We start from the raw sequence: 13130 nt of genomic DNA, 5'->3' as shown, positions 1-13130 counted from the left end.
TAAAACCAAGTTCAATTTAACAATACTTTCTACAAATGTTCATTTAAACAAGATATTTCTATCTCTAGTGTAATTAAAAAATATACAAGCAAAAGTTTAGCTGAAAAAAAAGTCTTCTGGCATTTCAGTAGTGAACATTTGTTAGGTGGTCCCAGACATCTTTTCAGAACTATTTTCAAGGCACGTTACATGAAAATATACTGAAGTAATAAAATCTAAAACAAAACCCAAACTGCCTAGATGCTAAGGTTTAGCCTGGGTAGACAAGGCAATGACAAACATTTCAGAAACACCCAGTCATTCTTCTCAACAGGAAAATCTGATACTGCAATAAACAGAGCAGTGGCAACCTAAGGAATTAGCAAAAATTTCATGACCATAAAAGGCTCTAAATGCAACGTAACTAAGGATATTATTGTATGTTCTACTGAGCACATGGGACACTGACTAAAATGTTTGGATCAGTACACCACAGATAGGTATGGTCCTTCATAGCTACTCTCAGGTAGCTTTCTTGAAAGCAAACTATTTGGGCTATTTTGAAATAAAGTATTCATGAGGCACCTACACGTCCTGGAGCAAAAACTCCCAACCACATAATACAGTTCATGGAAAGAAATCTAATCCAAATGAATGGTTTTTTGATTCTGATCCTAATTTGGAGAACAATTACCCAAAGGCTTGGGGTTTTCCCTGTAGATTCCTTCCCTTGCATTTCTAGTCAGACAGCCATAAGCACACCATATTCCACATTCTAGTGAGTGCTGCCCTGTAACAAAAAATATCTCCAGCAGCAAATTACTCCCTTCTTTCTACTTGAGTTCTGGCATTTGTACAACATTTAAAGAAAAGGTATGCAGATACAACCTTGCAAGAAATACAAATTATTCAAATGCATGCAAACTAAATGAGCCACTGTAGGAGTCTGCAACAGATACATTTTTCCTTCTTTCTTTTCCTCTTTTACAAAGCTGAGATGACTTCCAATTCATCATTGCCTATAAGATACCTTTAACTAACTCTTTTAATCAGTTTGGTTTTAATTTAATCAAGCTGACAGTAAAATCCTTGATTTCAAAATACAGAAAGTTCAACCTTCACAGCACATTTCCATGCAATATGGAAACACCTCTCTCATTTTAGTCAAGTATGTGTTCTGTAAGAGCAGAAAGGACTACTCTGTGACAACATTTTTTGGTCTGGTCATATAACCTTCCCAACCACACACAAAAATTTTGATTATCACTGGGGCTTAAAAAAAAGGCATTGAAACTTACTCAAATGCCTACAAAATTTGCAGGTTTACTTGATGCTATATTTGTTAAATATTAACATAAACTGCTTCTATGATAGTCAGTGTTTCCAATTCTATTAAATTTCAGTTTTTGTAACTGGTACTTCATTTGCCTAAAATAACTTTCTGTAAAATTCAATTCTCCACAGTAAAAAGACTGCTATTAATCTTAATTATATTCTGTCACTGAACAAAGTTAGATAATCTGCTGTTCTTACAGAGACTACCCTTTTTAAGGAAAATTATTACTCCCTTTAAAGAAAATCCTAGAGAAGGATGGAAAAATCTTCAAAGAAAAACTCTGTTGGTATTAGAATATGAGCTCTTAATTCATGACAGAAAATTACATAGAATGCTCTATGAAAGCTGTACCTACGGATTAGGTTTTTAAGAGTGTTTACCATCTTTATACATGTAAGTTCAATATGAAATTTCTTATTGCTGTATCTTGAGTCACTTATGATGCCTTGATTCCATATTAGAACATCAGAATCTGTGGATCTGACAATTTTCCGTAACCCAGATTTTCCAAAAGACTACTTTTTTCAAAAGACAAAGTAAAAGGAAAATAATACTCAGTTTTCGAGTAAAAAGAGATTTCCTCAAGTCCCAGCAGTACTTACCAGAGGAAAAAATTCTAGAATTCTTATTAAAATAGTTATTTTGTTGCATTTATTACATTTCTCTCTATAGAACCTATGATGTAAATAAAAAAGAAGATTTCTACCCTCTCTAATCAAACACAGTAAAAATATACAGCACTTCACAATTGCTGCTCTGAGGAGCTCAGAGTCTAAATAGATATACTAAGCAAAGAGCAGGGAAGAGTGGTAAAACATAAAAGCATATAGAGCAATGACAGCAAACATCATGTGATTAGATGTGATTATTTCCTGGAATATCTAGACTCTATTTCATATAAGCAATTCACAAAACATAAGGTGACAAAGAAATTAATATAATAGAGTGATGATCCAAGAAAACAAGAGTTTTCTTTTCATGAAGTTTTGTTTCCAAAATGGAAATAAATACTGTTAACATTAGAAATATTAAATTAAAAAGTTTGATGAGACAAACACAGTAATACTACATAAAGACCCTCAGTGGTACAACCAAGGACTGCAATTGATATCTTGTGGCTTGTTATTAAGTAAATTAAATTGTTTTAATACTGTAAAATATAAGGGGATTTTATTTTGAGCAAAAATATTTTAACTTTTTGAAAGACTATCTCAATGCAATATATTTTCCCATAATATTTTCAAATTGCCTACTAATTCAGCAAATGTTTCACACTATAAAATATAAAGTATTTGCAATAAAAACATTATTCTGATTAAATGAATGGCTAACACAAAGCATGTGAAATATCCTCCAATGTTTATATATAAACATGTGCCTGAATATCTGCTAATCCTGGAAATGTACATACATAACTGCTGAAATGCTTTTATTTGCCATAGGGTAAATTCTAGGTTTTTAAAAATGGGTACAGGCTTAGGTACTTTTATAATGACAATCATATTTAGATAGTATTATTTATATTGTCTTTTTTTTTCATGCAGAATCCTGTAAAATTTTTGAGCCACAGGCCTAAAAATAAAGACTAAATCATTATGACAATAATTCTGACTATGTCTGTGTAATCAAGTAACATCAATTGCAGTTGGGTTTGTTTTTCCCTATACAGCCTCTGAAAAAAGGCTTTCAGGTGAAAAACAAGCCCTTCTTTATGTACAGACCTTCATAAGACTCTATCTCCTTGTCTCCATTGTCTACGGAAAGTCACAAAAAACAAAACAAACAAACAAAAACAAAAACAACAAAAAAAGGAACCAAAGCATAGGGGTTAAAAACAACAGAATTTTTTTAAAGATACAATATACATGTTAAGAAGGATTAAAAAAAAGGAGTGTTTATGGCCATTTAGACTGATTTTGCATGGCACACCTAGTTAGTAGAAACATAATCATGAAAGTGTATTTGCTGTCAAGAATGCATTTATATACCTTTGTCTCTAAACATTTCAGAAAATATCTCCATCAACCAGTGCTTTTAATAGACATTAAAAGTAGGCACAATTACAGTACCAGTAAAAGATGAATCAGAAAATATCTGACATTCTTATTTTAAAGATTATTACCTGTCTTCTTGCTCTTCCTCTTTCAAGATGCAGAGGTTTTATATAAGCATTCTGTAATACACTCCAGGTGAGCCCACAAGTCATCAACTAGGTTCCTGACTCCCAAAAGAGCCAGAATTTTGTCACTAAACAACATACTAAGGATCATTTCCTGTGCCTGTTGAAGTCAATGACAAAACACCTACTGAGTTCAAAAGGAACAGGATCATGGTAATAGTCCACCTTGTTTTGCGTGCATTATACTGCTGATTATTCATGCCAGCCAAGAGTCTCATAGGTGTTAAAACCTAATTGAAAACACAGTACAAAATGCAATACCATTATCAAATCCCAACTCTGTACACAAAAACGCAAGAGATTTCAACTGTAATGGCAAAAGAAAAATAATGAATATAATCGACCTTGATGAGCAATTTGGTAATGTCATTAGGGAGAAAAGCATCCACTTACTTCTCTCCAACGTCCCCTTTGGTGGGAGCTGTGGTAGCTGCCTGCCCCTTCGCCCCACTACTGGAGTACTTGATGGACTTGTCTGGACAGACCCAGTTCGAGGATGTGACCTATGAGACACATATCAAAACAAACCATAGCCATTAAATGACAAGGTCATTCTTAGATATCATCAAGAACTGATAACGTGACTAAATAGACTTTACATCACTTGGGACCCTTGCAGTCCAAGAGGGAAACTATTATCTCTATTCAGAAAAAGACCTGATTAAAAAGAGAAATCTCTCCATTAAAAGGAAGCCAAATTAAGGCTGAGGATGCTTCAATAAGAAGGTTTTTCACACAGTCAAGCCAGAAAATATGTTGTGTGCATATTCACGTGCATATGAATATAATAGCCACATACACATAAATTTATTCACAAGTCAAATCCAATTATCTTTACTCAGCTTGTTTTTTAAATTACCTTTGAGTTGCAGTGAGATTACATGAATTTGTCTAAACAGAGTAAGGAACTGAGGAAAGACAATGATATTTGACTCAGTTTTCACTGGGGATTTGATGATACTAACTCTAACTTTCAGAAAACAAAAGAATGTATTCTGCAGTTCTAAAATACAGAGAGGTTTTCCTGAACACGATCTAGAATGTGCTCACTTTTTTATTGTATTATGTTTGTTTAAGCTAAGAATAATGTATAGAAATCCTCAAAATATCAATAAGGGGTACTCAAACAGGAACAGTACAGACTATGGCACAGTAAAATGTAGTCAGAGAAAATGGTGGTTAAAATGAAAAGTAATAGACAAAGTTAGTACAGTGCATCTAAAGAAACTTTTTTTTTTTAAAAAAATAGTTTCATTTGATGTTATGATGGTTGTTCCATAAGCAATGTCTGATGAACACAAATAATTTCTCATTCTGTAAGAGAAGAATATGATAGTTATGAGGTGCTTTATGTGGAAACCATCCAGGATTCCTGACAAATGAGAAATCATAAACAAATATAGTTAAATACTGTTAGCAAGCAATTTGCAATGGTAGCCACACCATTATATCCAGAGTAGAATATAAATAGTGTGTTCACACTGAAAGGGTTAGTATCTATTGCTGCTAGCGATCAGCTGAGGATGAGGCGATACCAATTAGCTACTGGGAAAATAAAATGGTGAGCTGGTGGGGCAGAAGGGGTTTAGTCCGATTGATTTGTCTGTTTCACCTCGGTAAGGCAGGTGAAGGAGGGGCAGATCTTCCAGTCATTAATGAAGGCATCGACCTGATGAGGTTTGAGTCAGGACGCTCTGTGGATCGGGAGCGGGAGTTGGTCCGCTCTAGCACAGGACGTTGCTCTGTTGATCTGGATCTTTGATATGGCTGTCTATCTGCTGCTTCACAATTCCTGTAATGTTAGTCAAAAAGCAGCTCAGTTGAACTTTGACTTTTCTATTAGTTATAAAATATGCTGCATGATACTGGTTTGGAGCAAATCATTTTATAACATACATTTTTAGGGGGAATAAATTTTCTGAGATAACTTCTTGATAACATATAGTTTTTTTCACACGTATGATTTGACTTGCTCCATACTCTTGATAAATGGGCTGAAATGTTTCCAATGTCTCAGTAATGACTATCCATGCAATAGTCTGTTTCCTGACAACTTCTGGGTTAAAATATTGTTATTTTGTCTATTAATGTATCAACCTGCGAATAAAAGAGTAGCTGACATAATATATAGTCTCAATAAAGCTAAGAACTCATTAATAGTGCAGTATAATTGCGCATTTTTTCTCATATGAATTGATTTTTACAGATTTCTTAGAGATTGCATTGTCTCTAGAAGTAGCACTCTTGTTCGTAGAAAAGTCCACAGTCTAGATGTTATAATTACCACGTAGCACTGTTAACTATTATTAGACTTGGGGATGTCTGTTATATATAGGCTAGCCAATAAGTGATAGATTCATATGTGGTGCTGAGACTGTAACCAGATGAAAATCTACATCATTAGTACTTACAGAGGTTCCAACAACCAGAAAAAAATTGGTTTGTAATTCAAAAATCATTTTAACCCATAGCCTATGGAACTGTACCAAAACAGCAGTGGAAAAAGTTATTGTTAGAGATGTAATGGGAAGAAATTAGACTGAGTAAAAGAGAATTTCTTGATCAAGCAGTGATATCTTCTACTCTCTTAGGCTATTAATCAGGCCATTATTTTCAGAAATTAATCAAGCCCCACCTTTTTTCTCAATGTAATTGGTCTATTTTCAAGGAGTAATATTTGTTAGCAATATCCTGAAATACATTAAATCAAGGCAATTAAAAAAGTAAAATCCAGACCCTAATGGAGCTATTTATTAAAACCACACTCCTCCCAGCTCTCCTTGAGTAAGTGAACAGATACAGAATACAAATGGGGAATGTGTACCCTTCAGGACTTTTCCTTGAGTGAAGTCATGCATTTTACAATGAAGTCAGTTAATACAATGAGTGGCTTGATGGTGATTAAGTGTAACAAGAAGTCAAATTTTAATTAGTATCAAAAAGGAGAGAGACACACCACAGCCTTATATGAAGACTTTTATGTTAGTAACAGCATTTTATTTCTAAAAGCATTGAAAAAGAGTATAGTGGCTGATTTTGTCGAATGTGTTTACAAAATATTCATTAAAAACAGTCTTTTCAGGCCTTCCATGAGGTCATAATTGCACTCCTAGAGCATACGAGGGACTTGCCACAGACAGATACAGAATAATACCATACGTCATGAACCTACATCTATAAGCTCCTAACAAGCAAACACACCACAGTGAGACACATAAATGGTAATTATAAGCTGAGGCACTAAAGATTGTAGGAAAAGTACAATGAGCCTGGCACAAAACCACAACAAGGTTACCTCACTTCTTCTTCTATCAGTTCTGTTTCTGAATAGGAAGCTTCATCAGCAAAAACATCCACTGTCTCGCTTCTTTTACATTGTTGATAGACAGAGAAACACAACCTTAGCTTTGATAGGAATGCTGTTTAGTTTAAGTAACAGTTTAAGTGAGGTTTCAGTGTTATGGAAGGTGAGAAAAATGTCACCCATCTTCATGATGGCAAGAAATGACCATAGAATACATTCTTTGACTATGGGAATAAATTCCAAGAAAAAATACTCCTAAGTTCAACAAAATTACAAATAATTATATCCAGGTCTTGAAAAACCCACCCTTATCTTGTTTATCCACATATTTAAGAATTTTAATGAGCCTACTGAGACATTTTTGGGTCTGTCAGCATTTCTCCTGTCAGTGAGTAGAGGACTGCTGGGGCACCTAGCAGCAGGGACTGGGAAATATGGTAAGGGTGTCACTACATGCTCCATTCCTCTCTCCTTCCAACAGCCAGTAGGACACAGAGGAACAGGTGAGTGGCAACCACGTTTCTCATAAAGTCTTCATGAGAAGTTAAGGCTCCCATTTGTTACTCTTAAGGCCTCATTCTCTTTAGCTCTATAGGTATAAAAAGTAGTTTTTAGGATATTAGGGGCCTGACCTATTGCCTGATTAGAAGGAAGGAGGCATTCTTACCATTGGGATCAATATTAATGGCTTAGCAGGCAGGTTTTATGCTCTGCAGAACATCATGGAGCAACTGCAGTTAAACAGGTAAAGGCCTCAAAAATGTCACATTCAGTAGCTAATACACAGTTTGCTACAACCTCCAGTGGGCATTTCCTTCAAGTGCAATTACAGCTGGGAGTTCTCCGAAGTGAAGGAGAGGGTGGATTTTGGCAGTAAACCTTTGAAGCTGAGGCAATGCTGCTTTGTAGATTGAAGGATTTGAAGACCAAGTTGAGTCCTGAGGTCAAACTGATTGTCACCCTCAGTCTACAGGCTGCAATCCTTTCAATAAGGACTACAGCAAATGGAGGGCTTTGTCGAGGGGACAGTCTTCCACTTGAAAGCTTCACTTTGTGGTTTTACATCATATGCATATAATGAGCAATTCAAAAAATAGTTTTACTCTCTGGTCTTCATCCTTACTTATTCTTTTATCCTTTTAACAGTAAACAGATGTACTACATGATCCCAGTCTTCAGCAACTGTCTCTTTTACAGGAAAACTAGCTGATAACCTGCTTGTGCAGTGACACCCCTTGCTTACCACTGTAAACAATTATGCATGAATATCAAAATCCAGCAATACTTAAGAGAGGAAGCTAAATTAAAAATTGAATTTTCTAACTTTTCAGATATCATTCTTAAAGATCTATGCTTACAAATTATCTAGATGAAAATTTCTTCTTTTCTCATTACAAATCATATCATATGAATTACTGATTTTTAAAGAGGGAAATATGGTAGTCTTAGTTAAATTATTCAACATCCATATAACATTTTAATGGATACTGGCACTGTTTACCTTTGCTAACAGACTTTTCCTTATGAAAATGCAGTTACTGAAATGTCAAATAATGGCCTCCTCCATCTAGTACTGCCTATTGTAGCAGCCTTCTACTTTTGCTAGGGAAGACAGGCATGGTAGATGGTTAATTTCCATGCCAAAGTGTGCAAGACTTGTAAGCACAACTCTCCCTTACTCTTAGGAAATGGTACAGCAGTGTTTGCTTCTTAACCAAGCAAGCCAATCCCTGTGAGACTGTCTGAGCTCTCTGTAAGTCACTACACAGAAAGCTCTGTGAGTATTCACAGTCTAACTTCGTGTTCCAAATCCATCAAGTATTAGAAACAGAATCTAATATCATTTAGGTACCACTGTAAACTCTAGTTGCTGTAGTACCTAGTCAAACGTGCTAAAAAAATGTATTTTATATACTGATTTATCTCCATTTATATATATATATATATATATATATATATATACATACATATATACTGCAAATTTCAAATGTGAACTCTTTTCCCTATGCAGTAAATAAGACTTTCTGATTTTTAATTTTTCAGATTTGTTACTTTTCTTAACAAATAAAAAGAATTTTCAACAAATTATTATAGTCATTGATCTAAACTTATGGATAGAAAAAGTTTTATAAAAGATTAACATTTTCCAACAGTAAGCAATTGTAACAGTTTACATAACAAATAGATCTCTTTTTTTTCCCAAAATCACTGAAAACCATTTATTTAAAAGCCCATGTTAAATTCTTTTACTCTGTAAAAATTATGAGATCATGCCTATGATCATTTTAACATTAGGTTTTTCTTGTAACAAAAAACTGAAGAAATAAAAATAGAATTGCTGTAGGATTACAATTCAGCTCCTTGTGAATCTTTTTAATCTATGAAAATGAAATAATGAAACACTGAACAGAACAAGAAAATTACAACACCACACTTTCTAAGTATCATAATTTCAAACTCCAGCTAATATACAATGGCAATACCTGTCAGTGTCTGTGGATGGCTGCTGGATTTCAATCCTTGGACATGTTATTCTTCTACTAGCTATAGGAACTTTGCTGTTTAGTCACAGACACAAGATCCTCTGTTAGCATAACATAGATAAGCATGTCTAAAAACAAATGTTATTTCTGGTACCAAAACAACTTAAATTTGAGTCATAAATATTGCAATGGAAAATAGGAAAGAGCAGCACACTGTCAAATTTCTAGAAAAACTGGTGACAGGATATCTCAGCAACTAACTCATAAAGGAAAACTCATCTATACTCATAAAGGAACCTAATATAAAATCATGTGCTTCTTTAGTTTTTAAAGGACAGGACGGTTTTAGGTACTCTGGTTTAAAAAAAAAGGTAGAGCAAGATATTTTGGTTGTAATGGTGTACTGTAATAGTAATATAATACTGTAATAGTAATATAATTTTTTAATAATTATATATAATAGTCTATAATTTTTTAATATATGCAATATAGATGCACACACACACACACACGTATACACATATATACATGCATCCATACACTGTATGATCTGGTCACACACATATTACCCTGTGGTATATGGGATAACTACCAGTATATCTCCATGCCAGTGACAGGCATGATTAAACTGCAACATGACAGTCTGAACTATTCTGCTAACTCAGCTGAGCAGACAAAGCAGGGAACACTGCCATGATCCCAGGCACGTTGTGCTCCACACTCCTGTGCTCTGCTGCAGCCACAGAATGTAATTGCTCACAGCTTGCTCAGGTGTCTGGACCTGACACTGCACTCACTTCACGACTGCTGTGGACACAGCTGACCATGCTAACACATGGCATGGTACAATTACAAAAATGCTTAAGGAAAGCATATATATCTACACCTGTTGAGATTTACTCTCCCAAATATGTGTCATCATTGATATATTTGCTGAGGAATAGCGAAGTTATGCTTCACAGAGTTGAAGCAGACAAGGTTTTTTCCAACCCAAATTATATTATGATTCTTCTGATGCAATTAGAGCTTCATACTAGCTATTACAACTAAATATCAATAAAAAAATAACTATTGTAAATCCTTGGAAGACTGAAATTAGACGCATTTCATACCATTTTTATCTGCAAAAAAGTTGTAGAGTGTTTTTACTTTATTGCCTCTAGTACTTGCAATGTATCTTTTCACTTATATAGCCAGCTGCCTTATACAGTATCTTGTATTTTGCCAACTACTTCTAACTTTCAACATCCTTAAAACAGACTCTCAACTGACACAAGTAAAAGAATCACCCTGCAGGAATACTCATCTCTATGTTCATGAGATGACTCACTGAAGATCATGATAAAGCTGATTAGCTGGGAATTCAAAATTCTCAAAGATGAGAGCTGAAATCCTCTCCTCTCCTTCACCCAGCTCAGTTTTATAACCGAATCTACTGCAGTGATTCTCTCTAGATAATAATCTAAACTTCCATTAAAGTACTGGAAATATTCCAAAATATTCACACTTTCAGCTTTATATAATAAATATATTCCACAGTTTTTCCCATTTCAGAACACAATATTTCACCCACTCAACTTGAATATTATACTACAATGTATGAACAAAACCAGGAACAGGCCTGGGTTTTAATTAACATGTCTTATGACTGAAGTATAGTGGTACATAAGACAATGCACAGAGGACCTTGAGAGGGAAGCAATGAAAAAGAAGAATTTCCTAGTAAAACTTGAATATTCAAATCCAGTTCAGCAGTGCACCTAGACTATAGGCTAATCAATTGAAGTAGCTGTTAGCTTAAAACTAATAATGTAACTTAAATATGCATTTTTAAAGTGTTGTACTAAGTGCAAAATATGAGAAGTACTTGGTTCTTGATGGATTTTGTGGGATTGTTTTCCTCAGATCTTAAATATAACTTTATTTCTATATGGCACATATACATAGTTGGCCTTTTTTTTCAGTGACATTTTCAAACACCAATAATATGGCAGATGTTTAAATAGTAAATTACCACAACCAGAGTTGTAACTATGCAGTTATTATGTATATATACTGCAGCTACGTGTTTTTCTTCTTAACTTTTGGCAACAGATCCGTAACTCTCACCTCTCTGATATCAAGAGTTTTGTCCCTTGATGAGACCAGGATTTCAATCAGATCATTCAAACAGGAGTAGGTATGTAAGACTTTACAATCTTTTAAGTTCTTAAATTACAAATGAGCAAAATAGCATTCATTTTCTGTTAAAGGCATTCTCTAAATCCATTGATCTGTACATAATCTGATCCATTTCAGCAGTCTTTATTAAAGTTAGAATAGATGCCTTATAATAGTTATAAGGCATAGACATAATATCTAGGCCTTATGTTTTATTTAAAAGTCATAATGGTTCACATTATGAAATCATGTGAACCATTATAAAATGGTTCACATTCACAAATATTTTTTTTTCTTTTGCCAAACATTTTAGGAGCTATATTTAAATGGAGAAGGAGAGTAGTAACTAATAAGTTTCTTTTTCATGTTAAAAAACTATTTTTAGATATTTACCCCTGATATTTACTTATGTTAGCATCTATTCAGGATAAAAAGTAAGAAAAGGGAAGTAAGACAGGACTATTCCATGTGACTAAAAAGCAAAAGCTTTAGTTACACCAATCACTTTCCAACCTTCTTTAAATGCTCTTCATTTCCAGTTTGCCTATACAGTTTCCAGGATGAAGTGATAAATATGGCCTTTGCTGTGCACTTAAAAATGAAGACCCAATGAAAAGTGGCACTGTGGTTGAAAAATCTAGCAAATATATACAGTCTCAAGTCTCTGCAACTGCACAAATGTTTATGAAAAGACCCTCACAAATCCTTTCTCTCTAAAGAAGAGAGAAGCCCACGTTAAAATATTGATGGATTCATTCCAGGTTTTATCAGATTTATTGCATTTCATTTTAACAGTCTCTCGTGTTCTCTGTTCACATTCACAGAGGAAGGAAGTAAAAAACAAGAAAATTGTTGCAAGAGCAAGAAGAAAATGAGAGGGAAGCAGTAAAGTCAATGGACTAAAAGCAAGGAACATTTGTGTGCTTTCTCGATCAGAAGCCAGCTACAACTGGGAAGAAGTACAGATTCTAAGGCACACAGCACTTTGCATGGGTTATGAATCAGTCACAAAGGAAGATAGGTTAGACAGATAGAAGTGGGATTATTTCTAAATGTAAAAAAGAATCAGGTCTCAAAGACACCTTTGCCAACACTGCAGATGTAGGCAGGTATCACTAAAAAGCCGCTTTTTTTAAAGCAGCCCTGAACAGCGAGAACATGTTTTAAAAATAGTTCAAACATAATTAATGTTCTTTTTCTATTTGTAACTGAATAAAAGTTTAATCTTGGAAAAAAAGACTAGAACACAAGTGCTTTAGTTCTGAGTCAAGAAAGAAAGGCATCAAGAAAAATACATTTATTAGGAATAAATTTGATGCAATTATTATAAAGATCCAAAATACATTTTAGTTTTATCTGCAACACTACACTCTTTACTTACCCATATTTTTCAGCTGAACCATTGACTATATCATCTGCCCATGAACTTGCACCATTGTACCACCTTTACAATGCAGTCAAAATAAAGAAGTGTTATTAAAAAGTAAAGTATTACTATTAACACTCTAATTCATGTGACATGACCACGTCTCAACAAAATGGGAAGATTTCCAAATGTTTCAAAACAATTTTGTACATTTCATATTTCTTTCAGGTATGAAGAAAATCAACTTTTTCAAAACCAAACAGCAAGAAAATTATAGGACTTTTTTTCCTTATGTAATTATTATATTTTACCTCTAGTCTTTT

General features: G+C 34.1%; 1 protein-coding gene across 35 annotated transcripts in view; it reads right to left on the bottom strand.

The window, feature by feature from the left end:
- RIMS2 (regulating synaptic membrane exocytosis 2) overlaps window positions 1-13130 on the bottom strand; it is a 447681-nt gene that overhangs the window by 129576 nt on the left and 304975 nt on the right. For 21 of the 35 annotated variants that reach the window (XM_041412624.1, XM_041412613.1, XM_041412620.1 and 18 more), the window contains 2 exons: window positions 5107-5286; window positions 3888-3997 (listed from right to left, as the gene is read on the bottom strand). In XM_041412624.1, the coding sequence (XP_041268558.1) occupies window positions 3888-3997; window positions 5107-5286 (290 nt within the window). Of the gene's footprint in view, window positions 1-3036; window positions 3070-3887; window positions 3998-5106; window positions 5287-6789; window positions 6862-12822; window positions 12886-13130 lie in introns of all 35 variants that reach the window. The other 14 variants (XM_041412630.1, XM_041412617.1, XM_041412640.1 and 11 more) reach the window with 4 other exon arrangements.

Source organism: Onychostruthus taczanowskii, unplaced genomic scaffold (genome assembly GCF_017590055.1).
Source record: "Onychostruthus taczanowskii isolate IOZ18803 unplaced genomic scaffold, ASM1759005v1 scaffold4, whole genome shotgun sequence".
NCBI lineage: Eukaryota > Metazoa > Chordata > Aves > Passeriformes > Passeridae > Onychostruthus > Onychostruthus taczanowskii.
Note: the sequence above shows the minus strand (reverse complement) of the source record. Positions and strands in the feature narration are given on the sequence as shown.